This window comes from Odocoileus virginianus, unplaced genomic scaffold (genome assembly GCF_023699985.2).
Source record: "Odocoileus virginianus isolate 20LAN1187 ecotype Illinois unplaced genomic scaffold, Ovbor_1.2 Unplaced_Contig_32, whole genome shotgun sequence".
In the NCBI taxonomy this organism is placed as follows: domain Eukaryota; kingdom Metazoa; phylum Chordata; class Mammalia; order Artiodactyla; family Cervidae; genus Odocoileus; species Odocoileus virginianus.
Window position 1 is genome coordinate 209047 of NW_027224349.1, and position 25593 is coordinate 234639.

Sequence of the window (25593 nt, forward strand, 5' to 3'; positions counted from 1 at the left end):
ATACGACCTAAATTAAATCCCTTATTATTATACAGTGGAAATTACGAATAGATTCAAGAGATTTTCAGTCTGATAGACAGAACACCCAAAGAACTATGGACAGAGGTTTGTAACATTGTACAGGAGGCAGTGACCAAAACCATCCCAAGAAAAAGTAATGCTGGAAGTCAGAGTGGTTGTCTGAGAGCACCTTCCATACAGCTAAGAAAAGAAAAGTGAAAGGCTAAAGGGAAAGATAAACCCAACTGAATGCAGAGTTCCAGAGTACAGCAAGGAGAGATAAGAAAGCCTTCTTAAGTAAACAATGCAGAAAAAAATAAAAATAGAGGAAAACAATAGAATGGGACAGAATGGTGATCTCTCCAAAAAATTAGAGATACCAAGGGAACATTTCATATAATGATGGGCACAATAAAGGACAGAAACTGTATGGACCTAACAGAATCAAAAGAGATTTAAGAAGAGGTGGCAAGAATACCCAGAAGAACTGTACAAAAAAGTCTTAATGATCCTAATAACCACGTATTGTGGTTAGTCACCTAGAGCTGGACATCCTGGATTGTGAAGTTAAGTGGGACTTAGGAAGACTTTCCACAACAAAGCTAAGTGAAGGTGATGGAATTCCAGCAGAGCTATTTAAAACCCTAAAAGATGATGCTGTTAAACTGCTGGCCTGAATATGCGAGCAAATTTGAAAAACTTGGTGATGGCCACAGCACTGGAAAGGGTCAGTTTTCATTCCAGTCCCTAAGAAAAGCAGTGCCAAACAATGTTCAAACTAGTGTACATTTTGACTTCACATCCTAGCAAGGTAATACTCAAAATACTTTTAGTTTAGCTATAACAGTTTGTGAACTGAGAACTTCGAGATGTACAAGCTGGATTTGGAAGAGGAACCACAGAGATCAAATTGCCAACATCTCTTGTACTAAGAGAAGCAAGGGAATTCCAAAAAAAAAACCAAAGCCTTTGACAGTGTAGATCACAAGAAATGGAAAATTCTTAAAGAGATGGGAATACCATACCACCTTACCTGTCTCCTAAGAAACCTGCTTGTAACACCAGAAGCAAGAATTAGAACCAGACATGGAACAACAGAATGGTTTATAATTTGGAAAGGAGTATGTCAAGGCTGTATATTGTTTCCCTGCTTATTTAACTTCTATGCAGAATACATTATATGAAATGAGAGGTTGGTTGAATCATAAGCTGAATCAAGATTGTGGTAGAAATATCAATGACCTCAGATAGGAAGATGATAACCACCTTAATGGCAGAAAGAAGAGGAACTAAAGAGCCTTTTGATGAGGGTGAGACAAAAGAGTGAAAACCCATGCTTAAAACTCAGCATTCTAGAAACTAAAGTCATGGCATCCTGTTCCATCACTTCATGGCAAATAAATGAGTAAAAATTGGAATCAGTGGCAGAGTTTATTTTCCTGGGCTCCAGAATCACTGTGGATAGTGAGCACAGCCACAAAATTAAAAGAGGCTTTCTACTTGGAGTCAAAGCTATCACAGTCCAGACAGCATAGTGAAAAACAGAGACATCACTTTGCCAACAAAGGTCTTTAGAGTCAAAACTATGGTTTTTCTAGTACTCATGTCCGTGAGACAAGAGAGAGATATTGGTGGGGTTGCAAAGAGTTGGACACAACTAGCAATTGAAGGTAGTGCTCTTTAATGGCAATTTTTAACTAATTTTTATGAGAACCGTATTTTAGTGTTTTTAGTTTTTCAGAATTAGCGTTAAAATGATCACCTGAGTGGTGATAATGATTATGTTCATATGTTTTATTACTTTCATTTTTAACTTAAATTTTTTTTCCTATCCTAGCCAGCCAGTATAAATTGGCAGTGGAACGGTATGAGTGGAACAAATTGCAAAGTGTAAAGTCAGTTGTACCCATGGTTCATCTCTCCTGGAATATGGCACGAAACATCAAAGTTTCAGATCCCAAGCTTTTTGAAATGATTAAGTAAGTCCTTTCCAAAGTTGCTATAATTCTTCTTTTGGACACTTATGGTGAGGAGAAAATGGAGGACAGGGAATATGATAAAGTTACCTAATGAATGTTTTTCTCCCAGAGACTTACATCAGTTGATATCAGATGATAAAGTGGCCCCAGAATCTTAATAAGATCATTCACATGTTAAAAAATACTTTCTTTTGAAATAGACCGATTATTGTGGCATAGAGAAAAATGAAGGCATACATGATTCTTTACTAGGAAACTCATACATGTGTCCTTTTTCTTAACCTTTGACCAAACTGATGTCCTAGGACTCCTTTAGTTTTAATATTGGAAGTCTGTCTCAAGCACAGGGAGTAAGAATTTTATAAATATCTCATAAAGAAATTATCATTTTAAACAGTCTTAACTATTTAAATTTCCTACTATAATCAAATAATCCCCTTCTTGATCCATTTAATAGATTAACAGTTTAAATATATATGTATCTATATATAGTCTAGTAACTGCTCATTTGTTACCTTAGGTTTCTGTTCCATTTGTTTTCTAGGTGTATTTAGAATATAAGCACACATCATCTTATTGCTGTTTACTGGACTGCACTTTGCAGATACTGTGTGTTTTACAAATTGAGGGTTTGTGGCAAATAAGTATTGAACAAGTGTCAGCACCATTTCTTTCCTGCCCACTTTCTTTCTCATGTCTAATTTTGCTAATTCTCACAGTATTTCAGACTTTTGTTTATTTTTATATTTCTGGTAGTGATCTGTGATTAGTGATCCTTTATGTTACTGTTGTAAGAAGTTTTTGACTTGCTGAAGGTTGAGGTGATGGTTTTGTTATTTATTTTTTTTTTTGCAATAGGTCATTTTTAATTAATATATATACATTGTTTTTTTAGACATGATGCTTTTACCCACTTAATAGACTAGCATATATTGTAAACATAAGTTGACAAAATCAGGGAATTGACTTGCACAACAAAAAAGTTACAAAAGCAGGAAATTTACTTGGTGTATTATTGTGTTGGTGTAGAATGGAATCATGATGTTTCTGGAGTCTCTTGGTACATTTTTTCAGCATGAGCCACTTCCCAGTGTTTCTCCAAACTTCAGTTTATATGTTTTTCTTTCACTTCTTCTCCCCTCATGCCATCACCAAATGAATATTGGAAATTACAGGCTAAATATTTAAAGTACTATTTTGTTGTTGTTGTTTTTAAGTCCTGTCCCCACTTCTGTGTGTTTGTGAATTTTATGAATGTTAGACAGAGATTTAGTGTACTAAATCTTATACTAGATAGTCTAATTAGAATAGATGGTCTAGTAGTTTCACAAACTAGTATCATGAGAAACAGTGCTAATTTTGAATTTATTTTCAAAATTTTCTTCTAACAAATATACCCAAACAAAAATTGTTCAGTGAGGGTATTCACTATTTTACATACTGACTCATTCTATTTTCCTTAAATGTTTGAGATTTAAAATTAGAAAAGTTTGAAAGAGCATCCATCACTCAAACTCTGAACTAAGGCAGTAATTCGTATTATAGATCCACAATTATGGGTGGTCATTTGGTAACTTCGATATGACCATTAATTCTAATTCATGAAAATAATTATAGGGTGATCCAGATGTTCCATTTGTCTCTGTTTGACCTATGTTTTCTTTACATTTTATGCAGAATGAATCACATTCATCAAATATTTGAGAACTCTTACTCTTGACAGTACTCCTGGCAGTAAAATAGATACTGTGGAATGTAAATAACTCTCTTTCTTTGTGTGATTTAATTTAGTAGAGCTAGATAAACAAATTCCCAGATAAATAAATTATGATTAAGTAATATTTCTAAAGTATATTTTTACAAATTTGTTTTTTGGTTAAGGTCATGGAAAATGCTAACTTTTGTTCAAGTGGTTTATGAGACCATGGTTTCTGTAGTGGACCATAATCATAAAAAAGTGAACTAGAAGAAGAGCGAGGGATAAAAGCATTTTAGATCCTGAAACAAGTGAAAGCCTTATATAAGAAAATCTTTGTTGTATTTATGGGACAGAAATGGCTGTAGCAGTACAAAGGAAAGAAATATCTATGGTAATAAATTAAGAAAAATGATAAGGCACAGGATTATAGATGAACTTGTTGTTGTTTACTTGGTCAGTCACATCTGATTCTTTGCCACCCCATGAACTTTAGCCCACCAGGCTCCTCTGTCCATGGGATTCTCCAGGCAAGAATACTGGAATGGATTACTATTTCCATCTCCAGAGACCTTCCAGACCCAGGGATTGAACCTGTGTCTCCTGCATTGACAGGAAGCGTCTTTATTGCTGAGCCACTGGAAAAGCCCCCAAGGGTTCTTGTAGACAATGTTAAGTAGTTTAGGTAGTAATTCTGTGTGTTATAGAAGAAGGGAAAGATATTTTTGATTTATAGTTTTTAAGTGTGAATCTCTTTATTACTTTGTGGATAAAGATTGGAAAATGGAAGGTAAAGGAAAACAGTTAAAGGCAATTGAAGAAATTCAGACTAGCTAACTTGGATTCTGATTGTAGCAATGGAAGTAGAGAAAGATTATACAACACACTGTTGTGAAGATTGAACTCAAGAGTTTGCATACAGATTGAATACTGACATAAGAGAGAAAAGGTAATGAAGAAAAGGTGGTTATCGTCTTTAGTTTTCTTATTTCTTGGTCATAAACTTAAAATATCTCTCACTTTTAACTTTTTCACTCTACCTTCATTATTCTCAATATCATCTAGACCCCTCCAATGTGTCATGCTCTCAATATTTGAAATGCAAACACCACAGCTTTTCTTCCATGAAAGAGGAATATACTCATTTTTCTGTTCTGGTCTCAGTCTCAGGTCAGTTGCTCAGTCATGTCAGACTCTTTGCAACCCCATGAATCGCAGCATGCCAGGCCTCCCTGTCCATCACCAACTCCTGGAACTTACTCAAACTCATGCCCATCGAATCGGTGATGCCATCCAACCTCCTCATCCTCTGTCATCCTCTTCTCCCGCCCTCAATCTTTTCCAGCCTCAGGGTCTTTTCCAATGAGTCACCTCTTCACATCAGGTGCCCAAAGTATTGGAATTTCAGCTTCAACATCAGTCCTTCCAGTGAACACCCAGGATTTATCTCCTTCAGGATGGACTGGTTGGATCTCCTTGCAGTCCAAGGGACTCTCAGGAGTCTTCTCCAACACCACAGTTCAAAAGCATCAATTCTTCAGTGCTCGACTTTCTTCACAGTCCAACTCTCACATCCATACATGACCACTGGAAAAACCATAGCCTTGACTAGATGGACCTTTGTTTGGCAAAGTAATGTCTCTGCTTTTTTTTTTTTTTTTTTGTCTCTGCTTTTTAATATGCTGTCTAGGTTGGTCATAACTTTCCTTCCAAGGAGTAAGCATCTTTTAATTTCATGGCTGCAGTCACCATCTGCAGTGATTTTGGAGCCCAGAAAAATAAAGTCAGCCACTGTTTCCACTGTTTCCCCATCTATTTGCCTTGAAGTGATGGGACCAGATGCCATGATCTTAGTTTTCTGAATGTTGAGCTTTAAGCCAACTTTTTCACTCTCCTCTTTCACTTTCATCAAGAGGCTCTTCAGTTCTTCTTCATTTTCTTCCATAAGAGTGGTGTCATCTGCATATTATGAGGTTATTGATATTTCTCCTGGTGATCTTGATTCTAGTTTGTGCTTCCTCCAGCCCAGCATTTCTCATGATGTACTCTGCATGTAAGTTAAATAAGCAGGGTAACAGTATACAGCCTTGATGTACTCCTTTTCCTATTTGGAACCAGTCTGTTGTTTCCATGTCCAGTTCTAACTGTTGCTTCTTGACCTGCATACAGGTTTCTCAAGAGGCAGGTCAGGTGGTCTGATATTCCCATCTCTTTCAGAATTTTCCACAGTTTGTTGTGATCCACAGAGTCAAAGGCTTTGGCATAGTCAGTAAAGCAGAAATAGTTATCTGGAACTCTCTTGCTTTTTTGATGATCCATTGAGTGTTGGCAATTTGATCTCTGGTTCCTCTGCCTTTTCTAAAACCAGCTTGAACATCTGGAAGTTTATGTTCATGTATTGCTGAAGCCTGGCTTGGAGAATTTTAAGCCTCACTTTACTAGCATGTGAGATGAGTGCAATTGTGCGATTGTTTTGAGTATTCGTTGGCATAGCCTTGGGATTGGAATGAAAAACTGACCTCTTCCAGTCCTGTGGCCACTGCTTGAGTTTTCCAAATTTGCTGTCAGATTGAGTGCAGCACTTTCACAGCATCATCTTTCAGGATTTGAAATAGCTCAACTGGAATTCCTTCACCTCCACTAGCTTTGTTCATAGTGATGCTTTCTAAGGCCCACTTGACTTCACATTGCAGTATGTCTGGATCTGAGTGAGTGATCACACCATCTTGATTATCTGGGTCGTGAAGATCTTTTTTTATACAGTTCTTCTGTGTATTTTTGCCACCTCTTCTTAATATCTTCTGCTTCTGTTAGATCCATATCATTTCTGTCCTTTATCTAGCCTATCTATGCATGAAATGTTCCCTTGGTATCTCTAATTTTCTTGAAGCAATCTCTAGTCTTTCCCATTCTATTGTTTCCTCTAAAGCCTTATCCCCGAGGAAGGCTTTCTTATCTCTCCTTGCTCTTCTTTGGAACTCTGCATTCAAATGGGAATATCTTTCCTTTTCTCCTTTGCTTTTCACTTCTCTTCTTTTCACAGCTATTTGTAAGGCCTCTTCAGACAGCCATTTTGCTTTTTTGCATTTCTTTTCTTGGGGAAGGTCTTAATCCCTGTACAAGGTTATAAACCTTGTCCATAGTTCATCAGGTACTCTTATCAGATCTAGTCTCTTATATCTTTTTCTCACTTCTACTGTGTAATCATTAGGAATTTGACTTAGGTCATACTTGAATGGTCTAGTGGTTTTACCTACTTTTTTCAATTTCAGTCTGAGTTTGGCAATAGGGAGTTAATGATCTGAGCCATAGTCTGCTCCCAGTCTTGCTTTTGCTGACTGTATAGAGCTTCTCCATCTTTGGCTGCAAAGAATATAATCAGTCAGATTTCGGTGTTGACCATCTGGTGATGTCCACGTGTAGAGTCTTCTCTTGTGTTGTTGGAAGAGGGTATTTGCTATGACCAGTGCGTTCTCTTGGCAAAACTCTATTAGCCTTTGCCCTGCTTCATTCTGTATTCCAAGGCCAAATTTACCTGTTCCTCCAGGTGTTTCTTGACATCCTGCTTTTACATTCCAGTGCCCTATAATGAAAAGGACATCTTTTTGGGGTGTTAGCTCTAGAAGATCTTGTAGGTCTTGATAGAACTGTTCAGCTTTTTTGGCATTACTCTTTCCTTCCTTCCTTCTCCTTTTTTTCATTGATGTATCATGGGAAGATAATAAATTTGTACATTTTAGCTTAAAGTAGAGGTAATGAGGGACGTGTTTATTCTTGATTTTTCTCTGTATTTTTCACAATAAGCTTTATTTTTTTAATTTGAAAATAATTTGATTGAAGTTTAAGGGAAAACTTCACTCTTCAGTTCATAATTAACATTTGAAGAAACTTGAAATTTATTATGTTTATTATAATGGGTTGACTATTTCATACATCTCATATATTCATTGATATTAGAACATTCCTTTTGATAAAATACTTAAAAGAAATTAAATGCAGTAGATTCAGCTTTGTAATATACATACAAAATGTTCTTTGAATTGTTAACGAAGCCAGCTAGGATTCGTAAGATGTCCATGGTGTTATCACCCTATTAGGCTCAGTTTTGTGTGTAGCTCTGTCATTAAGGTAATCTGGGAAAGGTGAATCATCTCCTACTTAGAAATCAAGTATTTATTATGTGCTTATTATATGCCAGGTATAGTCTTATTTAAGGTAACCAGGAAATTAAACCTTTATTATCAGTAACTCTACATTTTAATATGACATAAAGACTAAAAACAGTAAATATAAGGAGGATAGTTTTAGATACATTTAATGTTTTATCTTTTCTTTCAGATAATAGTTTATATAAGAATATGATAATATCTTCCAGACTCTGATTCAGTAGCAATCCAGCAAATCAGAAAGCTCTAAATTAGTTTGATACTGATCAAACTAATACTGTTGAGGGTCATAATGTTCATAAACATCATTGTGACGTCACTTTTGCTAAACCAGTTCTGTGGGTTTTAGATTATCCTTCCCAGATTACATCATCCACTTCTGTCTTCAGAGGAGAGCTTTGAGACACATTTGTGGATGCTGTAGGACACAATTTTGAGTAGTAACAGCAAATTATGGAAAAACTAGCACAATTTGTGAAAATTCACTCTATTAACATCAGAAGTATGCATGTATGGAAAATACACATTACCAAAAACTTTAATATAAATTCAAGATATCATTAGAACCTTCAAATTAAAATTTGAAACAGTAATTTTAGTGCTTTTTTCTTCAGTACTATAGTTAAACTAACTATAAAATATAACCCATAAATGATTTTTTACAGTATCCAGAATTTTAAAGGCAGTCATAGATAAATTATTGTTTTGACTATCTAAGAGTAAATATATACTTTATTACCTTACTATTATCAAAAGAATTCAGCCTCCAATTTAAACTTGGAAACACGATTCTTGAAGTTATTTCTGTTTGATTATATCCTTTGTGCTAAGAGTACTCCATATTAAGTTGTCACAATAATTCTTTACTCTAGGTATTGTCTTATGAAAATTCTGAAGCAATGTCTGACACTGAGGGAAGCTCTTATTACAGCAGGAAAAGAGGTTATATGGCATGGACGGACGAATGATGAACCAGCACATTACTGTAGCATTTGTGAGGTAACTGTTCTTATTGACAGTTTTGCTGTGGTTTTTCTAGGGTTTAGTTTCTTTTGTCTTTTAATTATAAACATATATATACTTTTCATGTGAGGCATTTCATTGAGATTGAATATCATAGCTACTATATTAAATTTTCATGTAATGGTATAATTTTTTTAGTTTTTTATTTTGTATTGGAGCATGACTGATTAGCAGTGTTGTGATAGTTTCAGGTGGACAACAAAAGGACTCAGCCATACATACACATGTATCCATTCTCCCCCAAGCTTACCTCCTGATGGTATAATATTCTGTTAACTCTGTGTTTACTCAGAAGTATCTCCTAACAGTGGCAGTTCTGTAAGACTTTTTTATCAGATGATTATAATCTCATGTTTTGAAGCAGGAACTATTTATCATAAGTACACAGTTGCCTACAATATATTTTGATGTATGTATATAATTTTATAGGTCAGCACTACTAAGTGCTTTCTGCTTAATTTCATAAACATTTGTTAATTTTTTCTCGTGGCAAAGATTTAAAAGTGGAGACATAAAAATATGGTAAGCTGTTCTACGTGAGATTATATTCTACTTAGATGATACAAATTATAAACAATGAAATGTAATATGCATGGAATGATAATAATGCCTATGGATTATATGCAGATTATTATTCAGTGACTTAGGAAATAGTAAAGTTTTACAGGACAAAAATCAGTACACAAAAATTGCTTGGTTATCTCTATACTTGCAATGAAAAATCAAAAAGAGAAATTAAAGAATCAATCCCAGTTACCATTACACAAAAAAAATATCTAGGGATAAACCTGTCTACGGAGACAAAAAGAAGATTGAAGACACTGGTTAAAGATATCAAAGATAACATAAACAGATGCAGGGATATTCCATGCTTCTTTGTTGGAAGAATCAATTGTAAAAATGACTGTACTACCAAACAAAATTTACAGATTCAGTGTAATCCCTGTCAAATTACTAATGGCATTTTTCACAGAACTAGAACAAAACTTTTTCACAATTTGTATGGAAACAAAAGATCGCGCAATCTTAAATTAAAGCTGGAGGAATGAACTTACCTGATTTCAGGCTATACTACAAAGGTACAGTCATCAAAGCAATATGGTACAGAGCAAAAAAAGTATAGACCAATGGAATAAGATAGAAAGCCCAGAGATAAACCCACACACCTATGGGCACCTTATCTTTGACAAAGGAGGCAAGAATATACAATGGGAAAAAGATAGTCTCTTCAATAAGTGGTGCTGGAAGAACTGGACAGCTACATGTAAAAGAATGAAATTAGAACATTTCCTAACACCATACACAAAGATAAACTCAAAATAAATTAAAAAACTAAATGTAAGACCAGAAACTATCAAACTCCTAGAAAAAGCAGGCAAAACACTGTATGACGTATATCTAACAAGATCCTTTATGAACTGGACCGTAGGATAATGGACATAAAAACAACAACAACAACAACAACAAAGAAGTGGGACCTAATTAAACTTAAAATGTTTGCACAGCAAAGGAAACTATAAACAGGGTGAAAAGACAACCTTTAGAATGGGAGAAAATAATAGCAAATGAAACAACTGACAAAGGATTAATTTCCAAAGTATACAAGCAGCTCATACAACTCAATACCAGAAAAACAAACAACCCAATCAAAAAGTGGGCAAAAGACCTAAACAGACATTTCTCCAAAGAAAACATATAAATGACTTCTAAACACATGAGAAGATGCTCAGCATCACACATTAATAGAGAAATGCAAATCAAAACCACAATGAGGTATCACCTCATACCAGAGACAATGGCCGTAATCAAAAAATCCACAAACAGCAAGTGCTGGAGAGTATGGAGAAAAGGAAACCCTCCTACACTTCTGGAGGGAATATAAATTGATACAGCCAATATCACAGATGATACAGAGATTCCTTAAAAAGCTAGGAATAAAACCACCATATGACGCAGCAAAACCATTCCTAGGCATATATGCTGAGGAGACCAAAATTGAAAAAGACACATGTGTCCCAGTGTTCATTGCAGCACTGTTTACAATAGCCAAGACATGGAAGCAACCTAATGTCCATTGACAGATGAATGGATAAAGAAGATGTGGTAAAGAGTGGAATACTACTCAGCTGTAATAAGAATGCATTTGAGTCCGTTCTAATGAGGTGGTTGAACCTAGAGCCTATGATACAGAGCGAAGTAAGTCAAGAAGAAATATATAAACACCTGTATTTGGAATCTAGAAGGATGGTACTGATGACCCTGTTCACAGAATAGCAGTGGAGATAGAGACATAGAGAAAAGATTTATGGACAAGGATGGAGGAGAAGAGGGAGGGAGAGGGTGAGATGAATGGAGAGAATAGCATGGATGTATATACACTAACATACACAATTATATAGTCAATGGGAATTTACTTTATGACTCTGGGAACTCAAACTGGGGCTCTAATAACCTGGGGGATTGGAAAGGGCAGGAGGTGGGAGGGAGTTTCAAGAACAAGGGGAAATATGTACACCTATGGACAGTTCTTGGTGGTGGAGAGAAAGAAATTAAACCAATATTGTAAAGCAACATCAATCCATTAAAAAGAAATAGTTTTTTAAAAGATTTATGAAAAGTTACTTTCTAACATTGCTATAGGGGCCCCTTCAAAGGTGAATTTTTTTTATTACAGGGAAAAAAAGGCTTGAATCAGAGAATCAAAACATTATGTTTTGTGGAGGGCAAAACAAGTATTTGGTGCAAGAGTAATTTCAGTTTTGCATTGATAAATGTTGCCATTTGATACTGGAATACATTATTAGATAAATAAATGTGGTTCTGTTATCTATCATTTTAATGTGCATATCTTATGTTTTTTGCCAATGAATTATTACTGGCTATTTACTTACATGTATTTTAGACTATGGAAATGATGTTAAACAAAAAGCAAATTTGAGTGATTTTCTTATTCAAGTTCAAAATGGGTCATAAAATGGTGTACACAACTCTCAACATCAGCAATGCATTTGGCCCAGGAACTGCCTATAAACATACAATGCAATGGTGACTCAAGAAGTTTTTCAGTGGAGACTAGAGCCCTGGAAGATGAGGAGCACAGCCATCAGAAGTGGACAGCAACCAACTGAGAATATCACTGAAGGTGATCCTCTTAGAACTACGCGAGAAGTTGCCCAAGAACTCAGCTTCGTTCATTCTGTGGTTATTTGGCATTTGAAGCAAATTGAAAAGGTGAAAAGCTGGATAAGTGGGTGCCTCATGAGCTGACCACAAATCAAAAAAAAAAAAAGTCATTCTGAAGTGTTGTTGTCTTTTATTCTACACAACAATACTAACTATTTCTCAATCAATTTTTACATGTGGTGAGAAGTGGATTTTATTCACTGTGACAGTCAGCTCCATGGTTGGACTGAGAAGTCCAAAGCACTTCCCAAAGACAAACTTGCATGTATAAAAGATCATGGTCATTGTAGGTGTCTGCTGCTGGTCTGATCCTCTCAGCTTTCTGAATCCCAACATAACCATTACATCAGAGAAGTATACTCAACAAATCAATGAGACACACTGACAACTGGAACGCCTGCAGTCAACATTAGTCAACAGAAAAGGCCCATTTATTCACAACAAAGACCAATGCTTCAAAAGTTGAACAAATTGGGCTACAAAGTTTTGCCTCATCTGCCATATTCACCTGACCTCTAACCAACCAGCCAGCATTTCTTCAAGCATCTTGACAAGCTCAGTCAGCACAGGATCCTTCCCAAAATACTGAAGCATGGATTTTTATGCTACAGCAATAAACAAACTTATTCCTTGTTGGCAAAAATGGGTTGACTAAATTGGTCCCCCTTCTGGTTAATAAAGAGCCTAGTTGTAATGATTTAAAATTCAGGATCTGAAGGCGTAGTTGCTTTTACACCAGTCTAATAGTACAGTAATAAAAAGGCTAAATAGTTTAGTGTGGCTAGAAAATGTATTGCCTATTTTCAGAACTCTGTAAGAAGTGGTATGTAGCTATAAGCATCTTGAATTTAAGAAATCTGATGTTTATTTTTATTTTAAGATAATTAAAAGTTCTACAAGTAGGCACTCTGTGTTTCATCAGGTGGTAGTTGATAATTAAAGAAAATGAAGATGGTAAAGAGACTAGTTTTGAGCTTTTTTGTTTGTTGCTTGGGGTCTTGGGAGTGTGCACAATGCATAGGATGTGAGATGTTAGTTCCCATATCTGTTTTGATCCTAAGCCCCCAACAGGTCAAGCTTGAGTCTTAATCAGGGGACTGCTAGTGATTTAGTGCATAGAATGGTATTTAAAAAAAGTACTAAGGGCTGAGATTCATCAGTACTGTTAGGGGTGTCAAAAAGAAGAGAGAAACTTAAAAGCCTTTAGAAAGTAAAATCAATATCATGGTTGAAGAAATAGGGAATGATGACAAGCTGAAGAGCCAAGATGTTTTAACTGGGGTCACTAAACCATGTACTGCCTATTTAGAGTAAAGGAAAACCTTATGAACTCTCATCTTTTACTAGTGTGGTTCAAAGATGACTTAAGGTGATGAGTTTCTAATCACTGAAGTCAAACAAAGTCAGAATATCACTTGCCTAAGAAATTGAATATCCAAAGGAAATCTTGAAATCATATTTTAATTCTGAGATACACTGATTAAATCTTTTGGCTGTTTTAACATTGCATAATTTCATTGAAGTATATTTTTATAAGACCAAACAGACTCTGGTTAGCTTTTATATCTCAGATAAGTAATGATTTTTTCTGTATATGAAAACAAGTATTCTAGGTATTATCCATTTTCCAGGCTGAGGCATTCAACTCAACATTCTTTCGTAAAAGAAGTACACTGTCTTTTGATATGGTACAGTTCATAAATACACCCTGTACTTATTTTCCTTAATGAAATAGGCTAAGAGATAAACACCCTTTATTAGTCATCAGTGAATTTATTGCTGTTGAAAATAAACTAATCACAATGGTACCTGGCAGTCCAGAGAAGAATGAAGTAAGTTAGTCAAAACATTTCTGTCCTCTTCATGGATCCTAGCCTTCTCGTGGCACAAGGGCTTGGGTAACTCAGTGACGCTATGAGACACGTGGAGCAGGGCTATCCAAGAGAGACAGGTTATAGTGAAGAGTTCTAACAAAATGTGATCCAGTGGAGGAGAAAATACCCACTCAAGTATTCTTCCTGCGAGAATTCTTAATTCGACAGTGTGAAAGGCCAAAAGATATGACATCTGAAGATGAGCCCCCAGGTCAGAAGGTGTCCAATATGCTACTAGGGAAGAGTGGAGGGCAATTACTAATAGCTCCAGAAGGAATGAAGTACCTGAGCCAAAGTGGAAATGACACCCAGTTGTGATGTGTCTGGTGGTGAAAGTAAAGTCTGATGCTGTAAAGAACAATATTGCATAGGAACCTGGAATGTTTGGGCCATGATCAAGGTAAATTGGATATGGTCAAATAGGTGGCAAGAGTGAAGACAGATGTTTTAGAAATCAGTAATCTAAAATGATGGGAATGGCTGTCCAGGAAGCAACACTTAGAACCAGGCATGGAACAACTGATTGGTTTAGAATTGGGAAAGGCGAACAAGAGTTTTACATTGTCACCCTACTTACTTAACTTATATGCAGAGTACATCATGCCAGATGCCAGGCTGGATGAATCACAAGCTGGAATCAAGAGAACTAGCAGCCTCAGATATGGGGTTGATACCACTCGGATGGCAGAAAGTGAAGAGGGGCTAAAGAGCCTCTTGAGAGTAAAAGAGGAGAGTGAAAAAGCTGACTTAAAACTCAACATTCAAATAACTGAGATCATGGCATCCTGTCTCATCACTTCATGACAAATAGATGGGGAAACAATGGAAACAGAGGCAAATTTTATTTTCTTGGCTCCAAAATCACTGCAGGTGGTGACTGCAGGGGTGAAATTAAAACACTGCTTGATCCTTGAAATCTGTGACAGCCCTAGCCCTAGGGTTAAAAAGCAGAGACATCACTTAGCTGACAAAGATGCATATAGGCAAAACTGGTTTTTCCAGTAGTCATGTACAGATGTGAGTGTTGGACCATATAGAAGGTTAAACACCGAAGAATTGATAATCTCAAATTGTGGGACTGGAGAAGACTCCATGAAGTTCAAGGAGATAAAACCAGTCAATCCTGAAGGAAATCAACCCTGAATATTCTTCGGAAAGACTGATGCTGAAGCTCAGTTCACCTGATGTGAAGAGCAGGTTCGTTGGAAAACAGCCAGCTCAAGGGAAGTCTTTCCCTTGTGCTGGGAAAGATTGAAGGAAAAAGGAGAAGCGAACACCAGATAATTAGATGTTTAGGTAGCGTCACCAACTATGATGTGTGTGCAGACTCTAGCAGATAATGAAAGAGAGGGGAGCCTGGCATGCTGGGGTTTACTGGACCATAACGAGTTGTGACTATATTTGTGGAGGTCAGACAAATGTGTCTCTCCTCCCCTTCAGGGAAAGACAACTAAAACCAGAATGTTATCAATAGACTGGTTCCAAATAGGAAAAGTACATCAAGGCTGTATATTGTCACCCTGCTTATTTAACTTATATGCAGAATAGATCCTGAGACACACTGGCTGGAGGAACCAAAAGCTGGAATCACGATTGCCAGGAGAAATATCAATAACCTCAGATATGCACATGACACCAACCTTATGGCAGAAAGTGAAGAAGAACTAAAGAACCTCTTGATGAAAGTGAGAGGAGAGTGAAAAAGTTGGCTTAAAGGTCAACACTCAGAAAACTAAGATCATGGTATCCGGTCCCATCATTTCATGGCAAACAGATGGGGCAACAGTGGAAACAGTGGCTGACTTCATTTTTCTGGGCTCCAAAATCACTGCAGATGGTGATAGCAGCCATGAAATTAAAAGACACTTCCTCCTTGGAAGGAAAGTTATGACCAACCTAGACAGCATATTGAAGAGGAGAGACATTAATTTGTCGATAAAGGTCCGTCTGGTCAAGGCTATGGTTTTTCCACTGGTCATGTATGGATGTGAGAGTTGGACTATAAAGAAAGCTGAGTGCTGAAGAATTGATGCTTTTGAACTGTGGTGTTGGAGAAGACTCTTGAGAGTCCCTTGGACTGCAAGGAGATCCAACCAGTCTATCCTAAAGGAGATTAGTCCTGAGTGTTCATTGGAAGGACTGATGCTGAAGCTGAAACTCTTAATACTTGGGCCACCTCATGTGAAGAAAAGAGGTGGAGAAGACCCTGATACTGGGAAAGATTGAGGGCAGGAGGAGAAGGGGCTGACAGAGGATGAGATGGTTGGATGGTATCACTGACTAAATGGACATGGGTTTGGATGGACTCCGGGTGTTGGTAATAGACAAGAAGGCCTGGCATGCTACAGTCCATGGGGTCGCAAAGAGTTGGACACGACTGAGCGATTGAACTGAACTAAACTGATCAGTACTGTTTTTGCACTGTTACTATGTGGAAAATTGAAACATGCTGATCCATGGTTATAATGATGATTTCATTAGGTTATTCTCTAAATACGTAACACTATCCTTGTTTGTGGATGTCCTAGAAAATAAACCTGGCATCTCAAACATACTACTGTGGGGTCTAGGTGTTTTTTAAGGTTATTCCTGTGCTTTTTATTTATTTATTTATTCTTTTAGCCACTCAGCATGCAAGATCTTAACTCCCCAATGAAAAATTGGTCCCATGCCCCTTGCTGTGGAAGAGAAGAGTTTAACAACTGGCCCATCAGCGAATTTCCCCATGGAGCCTTTTATCAATGTCCCGGTGTTTAGTTCAAAATGACCATCCACATTTTCCTGTAAAGTCAAATTCCATAGTTTTATAATAGTGGTACAGATAATTTCAGCTATGTCTGCTCAGTGCTTTTCCTTTTGTATAAAATAGGTGGAAGTTTTTGATCTTCTTTTTGTCACTGATGAAAGCAATTCTCAAAAGACATACATAGTACATTGCCAAGACTGTGCACGAAAAGCAAGTGGAAATCTGGACAATTTTGTGGTGCTAGAAGAATACAAAATGGAGGACCTGATGCAAGTATATGACCAGTTTACATTAGTAAGTGAATTCATTATGTGAGTACATATTTAGCTGTGTTGTGAAACATCAGTGTTTGTTTTCACTACCTAATTTATAAGAATTGATAAGACATTCACATTTTCTGTTGGTTCAGTAATAGTACATAGGAAAAATATTCCTCTTTTTTATACTTAGAAAACCTTTTATCTTTATCAAATCATTGCATATCACTGTTATTTCTTTTCAATTAGAATGGCCTAAATAATAATATTAATTACTTTAAAAACCTTTGTGTACTTTGAGAATATTATTATAGTATTATGCTACTTAATTGATACAGCCAGATATTGGTTTCTTAATTCTGTAGGTATGATCCCCCAGAAAATCAGTATGTTTTTAATACTCCTCTGCTGTCATATATTAATTATGTTTATTTAAAATTATTTCTTGTTACAAGTATTAAACTCATGGACGTATTTGATAGTGTTTTACTAATGATATGTAACATGCATGAAACCAAATTCACAAATTTGTATGCTCTGCAACTTTTCATTTCAAAGACAAGTGCATTTTCTTCTGACTTGAAAAGTCTTTGTGAATGGAAACACTTATTCCTGGCTTGTTATTATTGTTTAAATATCTTTTGTTTTAAATGTTGAAATTTAGTTGTGGTATTTTTTAAATGAATGGTGCATCAGATTGCTTAAAAGAGAAAAAAATTTTGAGAAATAGGTGCTCTAGCTGAGAAAAGTACACAGACCATTCACTAGTGAAATCTTAATTGAATTTTTACCGTTTTTTACACATTTTTTTTTTAGTTTTAATATGCCCTATCAATTCTTGTCATCAAATGATGAAGTAAAAAAAATGAGGGTAATAGTTAACAGCTCTTAAGAAATACAGCCCTCAAGGTCACAATAGCAGGTTATTGAACTTTAACTATTGAACTATTGAACTTTAAGTCTTTCTAACTCACTTGGTAACTACACTGTAGACGAGATAGAAACACTTTTGAGGAGTAATAATATACCGAAACAATTAACATACCTTACTTTTAATTTTAGGCTCCTTCAGTATCATCCTCTTCTTGATAATGGTCCATGAATATTAAATGACACCTTTTCTCACCTTCAGGAAACTTCTGCACCACTGGTTTTATAGCTTCTTAATAACAGTGCTGACTGAAAGCTATGTCTATACAACCTTCCAAGAATATTGTCAGTCAACTGGATATAGGAGAGCACTTCTCTGCTCCAGGATAGATCCGGCTTTCCTTAGTTACCATGTTTTATGCTTATCTGACAAAAGTGGCGCTGCCCAGTAGACTACTGCGTTGAAGATATCTTTTTTTTGTTTGTGTAATGTTTCTGGACTTACAAATTAGCTTTCATCTATATTTTAATCCTTGCAAAACTTTCTTTGGGAAGATACACTGCCTTCACTGGTCATATTTTTACTGAGATAATTAAATTTAAATCTTTGCTTAAGTGTTTTAATGTGGAAAATTAGAGGATAAAGGTTAGTTTTTCTTGTTGCTTTTTTTTTTTAATCACTTTTAAGTTTTTCTGTATTGTTTTGTGCCCATAATGGTTCCAAACAGAAAGTTTTTAAAATATTTAACAGCCTAATAGTGAAGATGCAAAGATAATAGGTTGCAGGTAGACTAAGGAATAAACTTCAGTTTTGTGATTTTTGTTTCTAATCTTGATACAGATTTACATTATTTATGAATACATATTTATTGCTTGAAAATATTTGTGACTGGTATGTTATTTTTCCAGGATTTACCTGCCATTAAATATAAGGAGTTCTGTAATTTTAAGCATTACTCCTTTTACATTTCATATGTGTAAATAAAACTTTAAAATTGTACAGAAATTTTACTAAAGTTGTTTCATGTTTAAAGCATTTTCCACTGTTTTAGAGTTTTTGTAAAAACCCAGATTTTGTTCCATTTCAAATCTTATTATATATATTTTATATGTACATATATGTCCACACACATGTATAACATATATGTATTTATAATACAGCATATAATTATAAAAATATAAAACAAACTTTTAATTTTTCACCTTTAAGGTAGTTTCTGAGATGCCTTCTATAAAGCATTGCTTACAAATGTATGTGTAGTTTTAAAGTAAATGTCTTTTATTCTGGTTTGTGGAGGTTGCAGTTATTGCAATGATTGCCAATAAATAAGTGCTGGAAAAATGTATAGTAGAAAATGAGTAGTGAAGTTACAATTTTAAAGGAAACGTGTAAGTTTGATAAATCTTATAGTGTAAAAGATATTGGTGATGATGGCCTCCACTCTCATAACAAATATATTAAGTGACATATTTTCTGGAATTATGTGACCTAAAATTCCATGATTTTCTGCTTGTACGACATGGTTCAGTGAGGGGAGAGGGAGAATATATTCAGTTCGTTTATCATTATTAGATTTTAACAAGCTCTGTGAAATTTTTTATTTCATATAAACAAATTACTCTTAATCTTCAACCATTTTATAACAGTTCCTGGTTTTCTGCCTATATCTTACTGAACCATTTGGCCTTTATTCTGATTTTATCACGTTTTCTAGGAGATTTCCTGAGAACTTTGGTAAAAGTTCTATAAATGAAGTGAGAATATATAATCCTATCTGATGAAAAGCCTTGATGTATTTTTTGTTTCAAATAACTTTATAGAAATAATATAAAGATGAAAGTTGTATAAATGTTACTACATTAGGTAGTAGTTTTTCAACAACTGAAAACAGTAATCATTTTATATATATAGATAAACATACACATATAGATACACATATATAATTTCAAAAGGAAATAATCTGTTTTAGTTAAGCAAAATAGTAAACAAAGAAAAATAGTGCGACTCATTATTTTAACTGCTGCATTTTTTGATTCTCCTATAAATGTTTTTATGCAAAGGTCATTGATACTAAAACTCAAAATGAACTTTTTGAAGCAAAGATTAAAATTTAGTCTTCAGGACACTTACAAAGTTAGTATATTTATAATGTATTTGTGCTCCATCTGAGTTTTTCTTAACTTCGTATTACTTACAAGGCATCTTATTGTTTCATCTCTTTTTGAGATGGTTTATTGCCAAGGTTCATATAAATTGAATTTACTGAGTTTCCCTACACATAAAAAATGACTTAGTTTTCTTTGGCTCATCTGTCAAGAATCATACTTCTCAGAATTGTAAACAGGTACAAAAGTGAAATCACATGTACCAACATCACTTAGAACTATTCATTTAGATTAATAAAGTCCTCCATTACCTGTTTTCTTTCATGAATTTTATACTGTCCTTTTGAATTGGATTTGGGGATTCTCTTGTATCTCAGTGGTTAAGAATCCACTTGCCAAGGATATACAATGGGAAAAAGACAACCTCTTTAACAAGTGGTGCTGGGAAAACTGGTCAACTACCTGTAAAAGAATGAAACTAGAACACTTTCTAACACCATACACAAAAATAAAATGGATTAAAGATCTAAATGTAAGACCAGAAACTATCAAACTCCTAGAGGAGAACATAGGCAAAACACTCTCCGACATAAATCACAGCAGGATCCTCTATGACCCACATCCCAGAATTTCAGAAACAAAAGCAAAAATAAACAAATGGGACCTAATGAAACTTAAAAGCTTTTGCACAACAAAGGAAACTATAAGCAAGGTAAAAAGACAGCCCTCAGATTGGGAGAAAATAATAGCAAATGAAGCAACAGACAAAGGATTAATCTCAAAAATATACAAGCAACTCCTGCAGCTCAATTCCAGAAAAATAAATGACCCAATCAAAAAAATGGGCCAAAGAACTAAACAGACATTTCTCCAAGAAAGACACACGGATGGCAAAAAAACACATGAAAAGATGCTCAACATCACTCATTATCAGAGAAATGCAAATCAAAACCACAATGAGGTACCATTACACGCCAGTCAGAATGGCTGCTATCCAAGTCTACAAGCAATAAATGCTGGAGAGGGTGTGGAGAAAAGGGAACCCTCTTACACTGTTGGTGGGAATGTAAATTGGTACAGCCACTATGGAGAACAGTGTGGAGGTTCCTTAAAAAGCTGGAAATAGATCTGCCATATGAGCCAGCAGTACCACTTCTAGGCATACACAGTGAGGAAACCAGACCCGAAAGAGACACGTGCACCCCAATGTTCATCGCAGCACTATTTATAATAGCCAGGACATGGAAGCAGCCTAGATGCCCATCAGCAGACGAATGGATGAGGAAGCTGTGGTACATATACACCATGGAATATTACTCAGTCATTAAAAAGAATTCATTTGAATCAGTTCTAATCAGATGGGTGAAACTGGAGCCCATTATACAGAGCGAAGTAAGCCAGAAAGATAAAGACCATTACAGTATACTAACACATATATATGGAATTTAGAAAGATGGTAACAATAACCCTATATGCAAAACAGAAAAAGAGACTCAGATGTATAGATCAGACTTGTGGACTCTGTGGGAGAAGGCGAGGGTGGGATGTTTCAAGAGAACAGCATCGAAACATGTATATCTAGGGTGAAACAGATCACCAGCCCAGGTTGGATGCATGAGACAAGTGCTCAGGCCTGGTGCACTGGGAAGACCCAGAGGGATCGGGTGGAGAGGGAGGTGGGAGGGGGGACTGGGATGGGGAATACATGTAAATCCATGGCTAATTCATTTCAATGTATGACAAAAACCACTGCAATGTTGTAAAGTAATTAGCCTCCAACTAATAAAAATAAATGGAAAAAAAAAATCCACTTGCCAGTACAGGGGACACAGATTTAATCCTGGTGCAGTGGGATCCCACATGCCTCAGAGCAAAGTAAGGCTATGTGCCACAACTACTTAGTCTGTGCTCTAGAGCCCACATACTGCTACTGAAGCCTGAAGCCTCATGCTCCACAAGGGAAGCCATTGCAGTAAGAAGCCTGAACACTGCAACTGGAGAATAGACCTAACTTGCCACAACTAGAAGAAGCACTCAAAGCAACAAAGACAGCACAGCCTAAAATAATTTTTTTTTTTTAATTTGGAGGTTTTTTTTTTATTGCAGGAGATAGAATACCTATAAATAAACTCAGGTACTTTTTTTCCATTAAAAAGTTGACATACAAAATTAGGTGAGTTTCAAGTGTTCAACATAGCAATTTACAATTTTAAAGGTTATAGTCCTTTTATAGTTACTGTAAAACATTGGCTCTCGTTTTTAATTGAAAGAAATCTGTGTATTTTGTGTGTTAATCCCTTACGATTTGCAAATATTTTCTCCCACTTATTAGGTTGTCTTGTCATTTTGTTGATGATTATCTTTGTTTTATAAATGTGTTTCTTTTTAATTACGTTATATAATGACTTTTTGCATTTATTTCTTTTATGTCAGGAGACAAATCCAAAATATTGTGTGATTTATGTCAAGAGTATTCCACCTATGTTTTCTTCTAGGAGTTTTACAGTTTCCAACTTTTTCTGTGGTCTAGGATGTGATGTAATCTAAAGACTGTTCCCTGTGCAGTTAAAAAGAAAGAGTATGTAAGTGGGTAAAGAGTCTCCTGCAATACAGGAGACACAGGAGATGCAGGTTTGATCCATGACTTGGGAAGATCCATCCCATTTAGGAAGAAAATGGTAACTCACTCCAGCATTCTTTCCCATAATCTCCCAAGCACAGAGGAGCCTGGCAATCTGTTGTCCGAGGATTGAAAAGCATCTGACACAACTGAGTGTTTATGCATATATGATAAACATATATATATAAGTCCACATGGCTTAATGTATTACATAAGGGCAGTTTTTCCTTATTAATTTTCTTTCTGGATATAGTGTCCACTTATGTAGGTGCAGTGTTAAAATCTGCTCTTTTTACAATGTTACTGTTAATTTCCCCTTTCAGGTCTGTTGCTATTTGCTCTATGTGTGGAGGTGCTCCTATGTACGTTTATATATATGCATGTGTATATATTTATTGTTTCTTGGATTAATCCCTTGGTCATTTATTGATATAATGAATATCCTCATCTCTTATAACAATCTGTGTTCTAAAATCTACTTTGTCTTATATAAGTATTCTTACCTATATAAGCTTTCCTTTGATTTCTATTTGCATAGAATATCTTTTCCATCCTCTCAGTTTTCCATATATAGATGTCTTTTAATTTGAAATGACTCTGTTGTAGGCAGTCTATAGATAGGCCCTATTTTCATGTCAGTTCAGCTGTACCTGTCTTTTAATTGGAGGATTTAGTTCATTTACATTTTAAGTAATCAGTTCCAGTTCAGTTCAGTCACTCAGTCGTTCCCGACTCTTTGCGACCCCATGAACTGCAGCACTCCAGGTCTCCCTGTCCATCACCAACTCCCAGAGTCAATCAAAACCCATGTCCATTGAGACAGAGATGCCATTCAACCATCTCATCCTCTCTTGTCCCCTTCTCCTCCTGCCCTCAATCTTTCCCAGTATCAGGGTCTTTTCAAATGAGTCAGCTCTTCACATCTGGTGGCCAAAGTATTGGAGTTTCAGCTTCAACATCAGTCCTTCCAGTGAACACCCAGGACTGAGCTCATTTAGGATGGACTGGTTGGATCTCCTTGCAGTCCAAGGGACTCTCAAGAGTCTTCTCCAACACCACAGTTCAAAAACATCAATTCTTAGGCACTCAGCTTTCTTTATAGTCCAACTCTCACATCCATACATGACTACTGGAAAAACCATAGCCTTGACTAGATGGATGTTTGTTGACAAAGTAATGTCTCTGCTTTTTAATATGCTGTCTAGGTTGATCATAACTTTCCTTCCAAGGAGGAAGTGTCTTTTAATTTCATGGCTGCAGTCACCATCCGCAGTGATTTTGGAGCCCAGAAAAATGAAGTCAGCCACTGTTTCCACTGTTGCCCATCTATTTGCCATGAAGTGATGGGACCAGATGCCATGATCTTAGTTTTCTGAAGGTTGAGCTTTAAGCCAACTTTTTCACTTTCCTCTTTCACTTTCATCAAGAGGCTCTTTAGTTTTCTTCATTTTCTGCCATAAGGGTGGTGTCATCTGCATATTTGAGGTTATTGATATTTCTCCTGGCAATCTTGATTCTAGCTTGTACTTCATCCAGCCCAGCATTTCTCGTGATGTACTCTGCATGTAAGTTAAATAAGCAGGGTGACAATATACAGCCTTGATGTACTCCTTTTCCTATTTGGAACCAGTCTGTTGTCCATGTCCAGTTCTAACTGTTGCTTCCTGACCTGCATACAGATTTCTCAAGAGGCAGGTCAGGTGGTCTGATATTTCCATCTCTTTCAGAATTTTCCACAGTTTGTTGTGATCCCCAGAGTCAAAGGCTCTGGTATAGTAAATAAAGCAGACATAGATGTTTTTCTGGAACTCTCTTGCTTTTTTGGTGATTTATCGGATGTTGGCAATTTGATCTCTGGTTCCTCTGCCTTTTCTAAAACCAGCTTGAACATCTGGAGGTTCACGGTTCATGTATTGCTGAAGCCTGACTTGGAGAATTTTGAGCAGCACTTTACTAGCGTGTGAGATGAGTGCAATTGTGTGGTAGTTTGAGCATTCTTTGGCATTGCCTTTCTTTGGGATTGGAATGAAAACTGACCTTTTCCAGTCCTTTGGCCACTGCTTAGTTTTCCAAATTTGCTGACATTTTGAGTGCAACACTTTCACAGCATCATCTTTTAGGATTTGAAATAGCTCTACTGGAATTCCATCACTTACACTTGCTTTGTTCATAGTGAGGTTCCTAAGGCCCAACTGACTTCACCTTCTAGGATGTTCGGCTCTAGGTGAGTGTGAGTGATTCATGATTATCTGGGTTGTGAAGATCTTCTTTATACAGTTCTTCTGTGTATTGTTGCCACCTCTTCTAATCTGTTAGGTCCATACCATTTCTGTCCTTTATTGAGCCCATCTTTGCATGAAATGTTCCCTTGGTATCTAATTTTCTTGAAGCAGTCTCTAGTCTACCCCATTCTATTGTTTTCCTCTATTTCTTTGCATTGATCGCTGAGGAAGACTTTCTTATCTCTCCTGGCTATTCTTTGCAACTCTGCATTCAAATAGATATATCATTCCTTTTCCCCTTTGCTTTTCACTTCCTTTCTTTTCACAGCTGTTTGTAAGACCTTCTTAGACAGCCCTTTTGCCTTTTTGCATTTCTTTTTCTTGGGGAATGTTCTTGATCCCTATCTCCTATACTGTGTCACAAACCTCCGTCCATAGTTCATCAGGCACTCTATCGTATCTGGTCCCTTAAACCTATTTCTCACTTCCAGTGTATAGTCATAAGGGATTTGATTTAGGTCGTACCTGAATGGTCTAGTGGTTTTCCCCACTTTCTTCAGTTTCAATCTGATTTTGGCAATATCTGAGCCACAGTCAAGCTCCGGTCTTGTTTTTCTGACTGTATAGAGCTTCTCCATCTTTGGCTGCAAAAGATATAATCAGTCTGATTTCAGTGTTGACCAGCTGTGTGTTATAATCCCAGTGATCCCTGCTAATCTGTTCTATTCATCCTTGTACAATTTTGGATTATCATCAGAATCTAACTGTGTTCATTGAATTTTTCTTATCTCACGGTTTGTTACTGGGTCAGTATATTTCTTACTTGATTTGTTTTTCAGTTCTGTAATTTG

The 25593-nt window shown here is 36.1% G+C and overlaps 1 protein-coding gene across 1 annotated transcript in view; it reads left to right on the forward strand.

Annotated features, from left to right (window-relative positions):
* LOC110132250 (lysine-specific demethylase 6A-like) overlaps positions 1-20228 on the forward strand; it is a 156186-nt gene extending 135958 nt beyond the window's left edge. The window contains exons 26-29 of the mRNA XM_020885462.2: positions 1838-1979; positions 8714-8840; positions 16791-16961; positions 17987-20228. Coding sequence (XP_020741121.2) covers positions 1838-1979; positions 8714-8840; positions 16791-16961; positions 17987-18013 — 467 coding nt within the window. The 3' untranslated portion in view covers positions 18014-20228. The remainder of the gene's footprint in view (positions 1-1837; positions 1980-8713; positions 8841-16790; positions 16962-17986) is intronic.
* The last annotated feature ends 5365 nt before the right edge of the window (positions 20229-25593 follow it).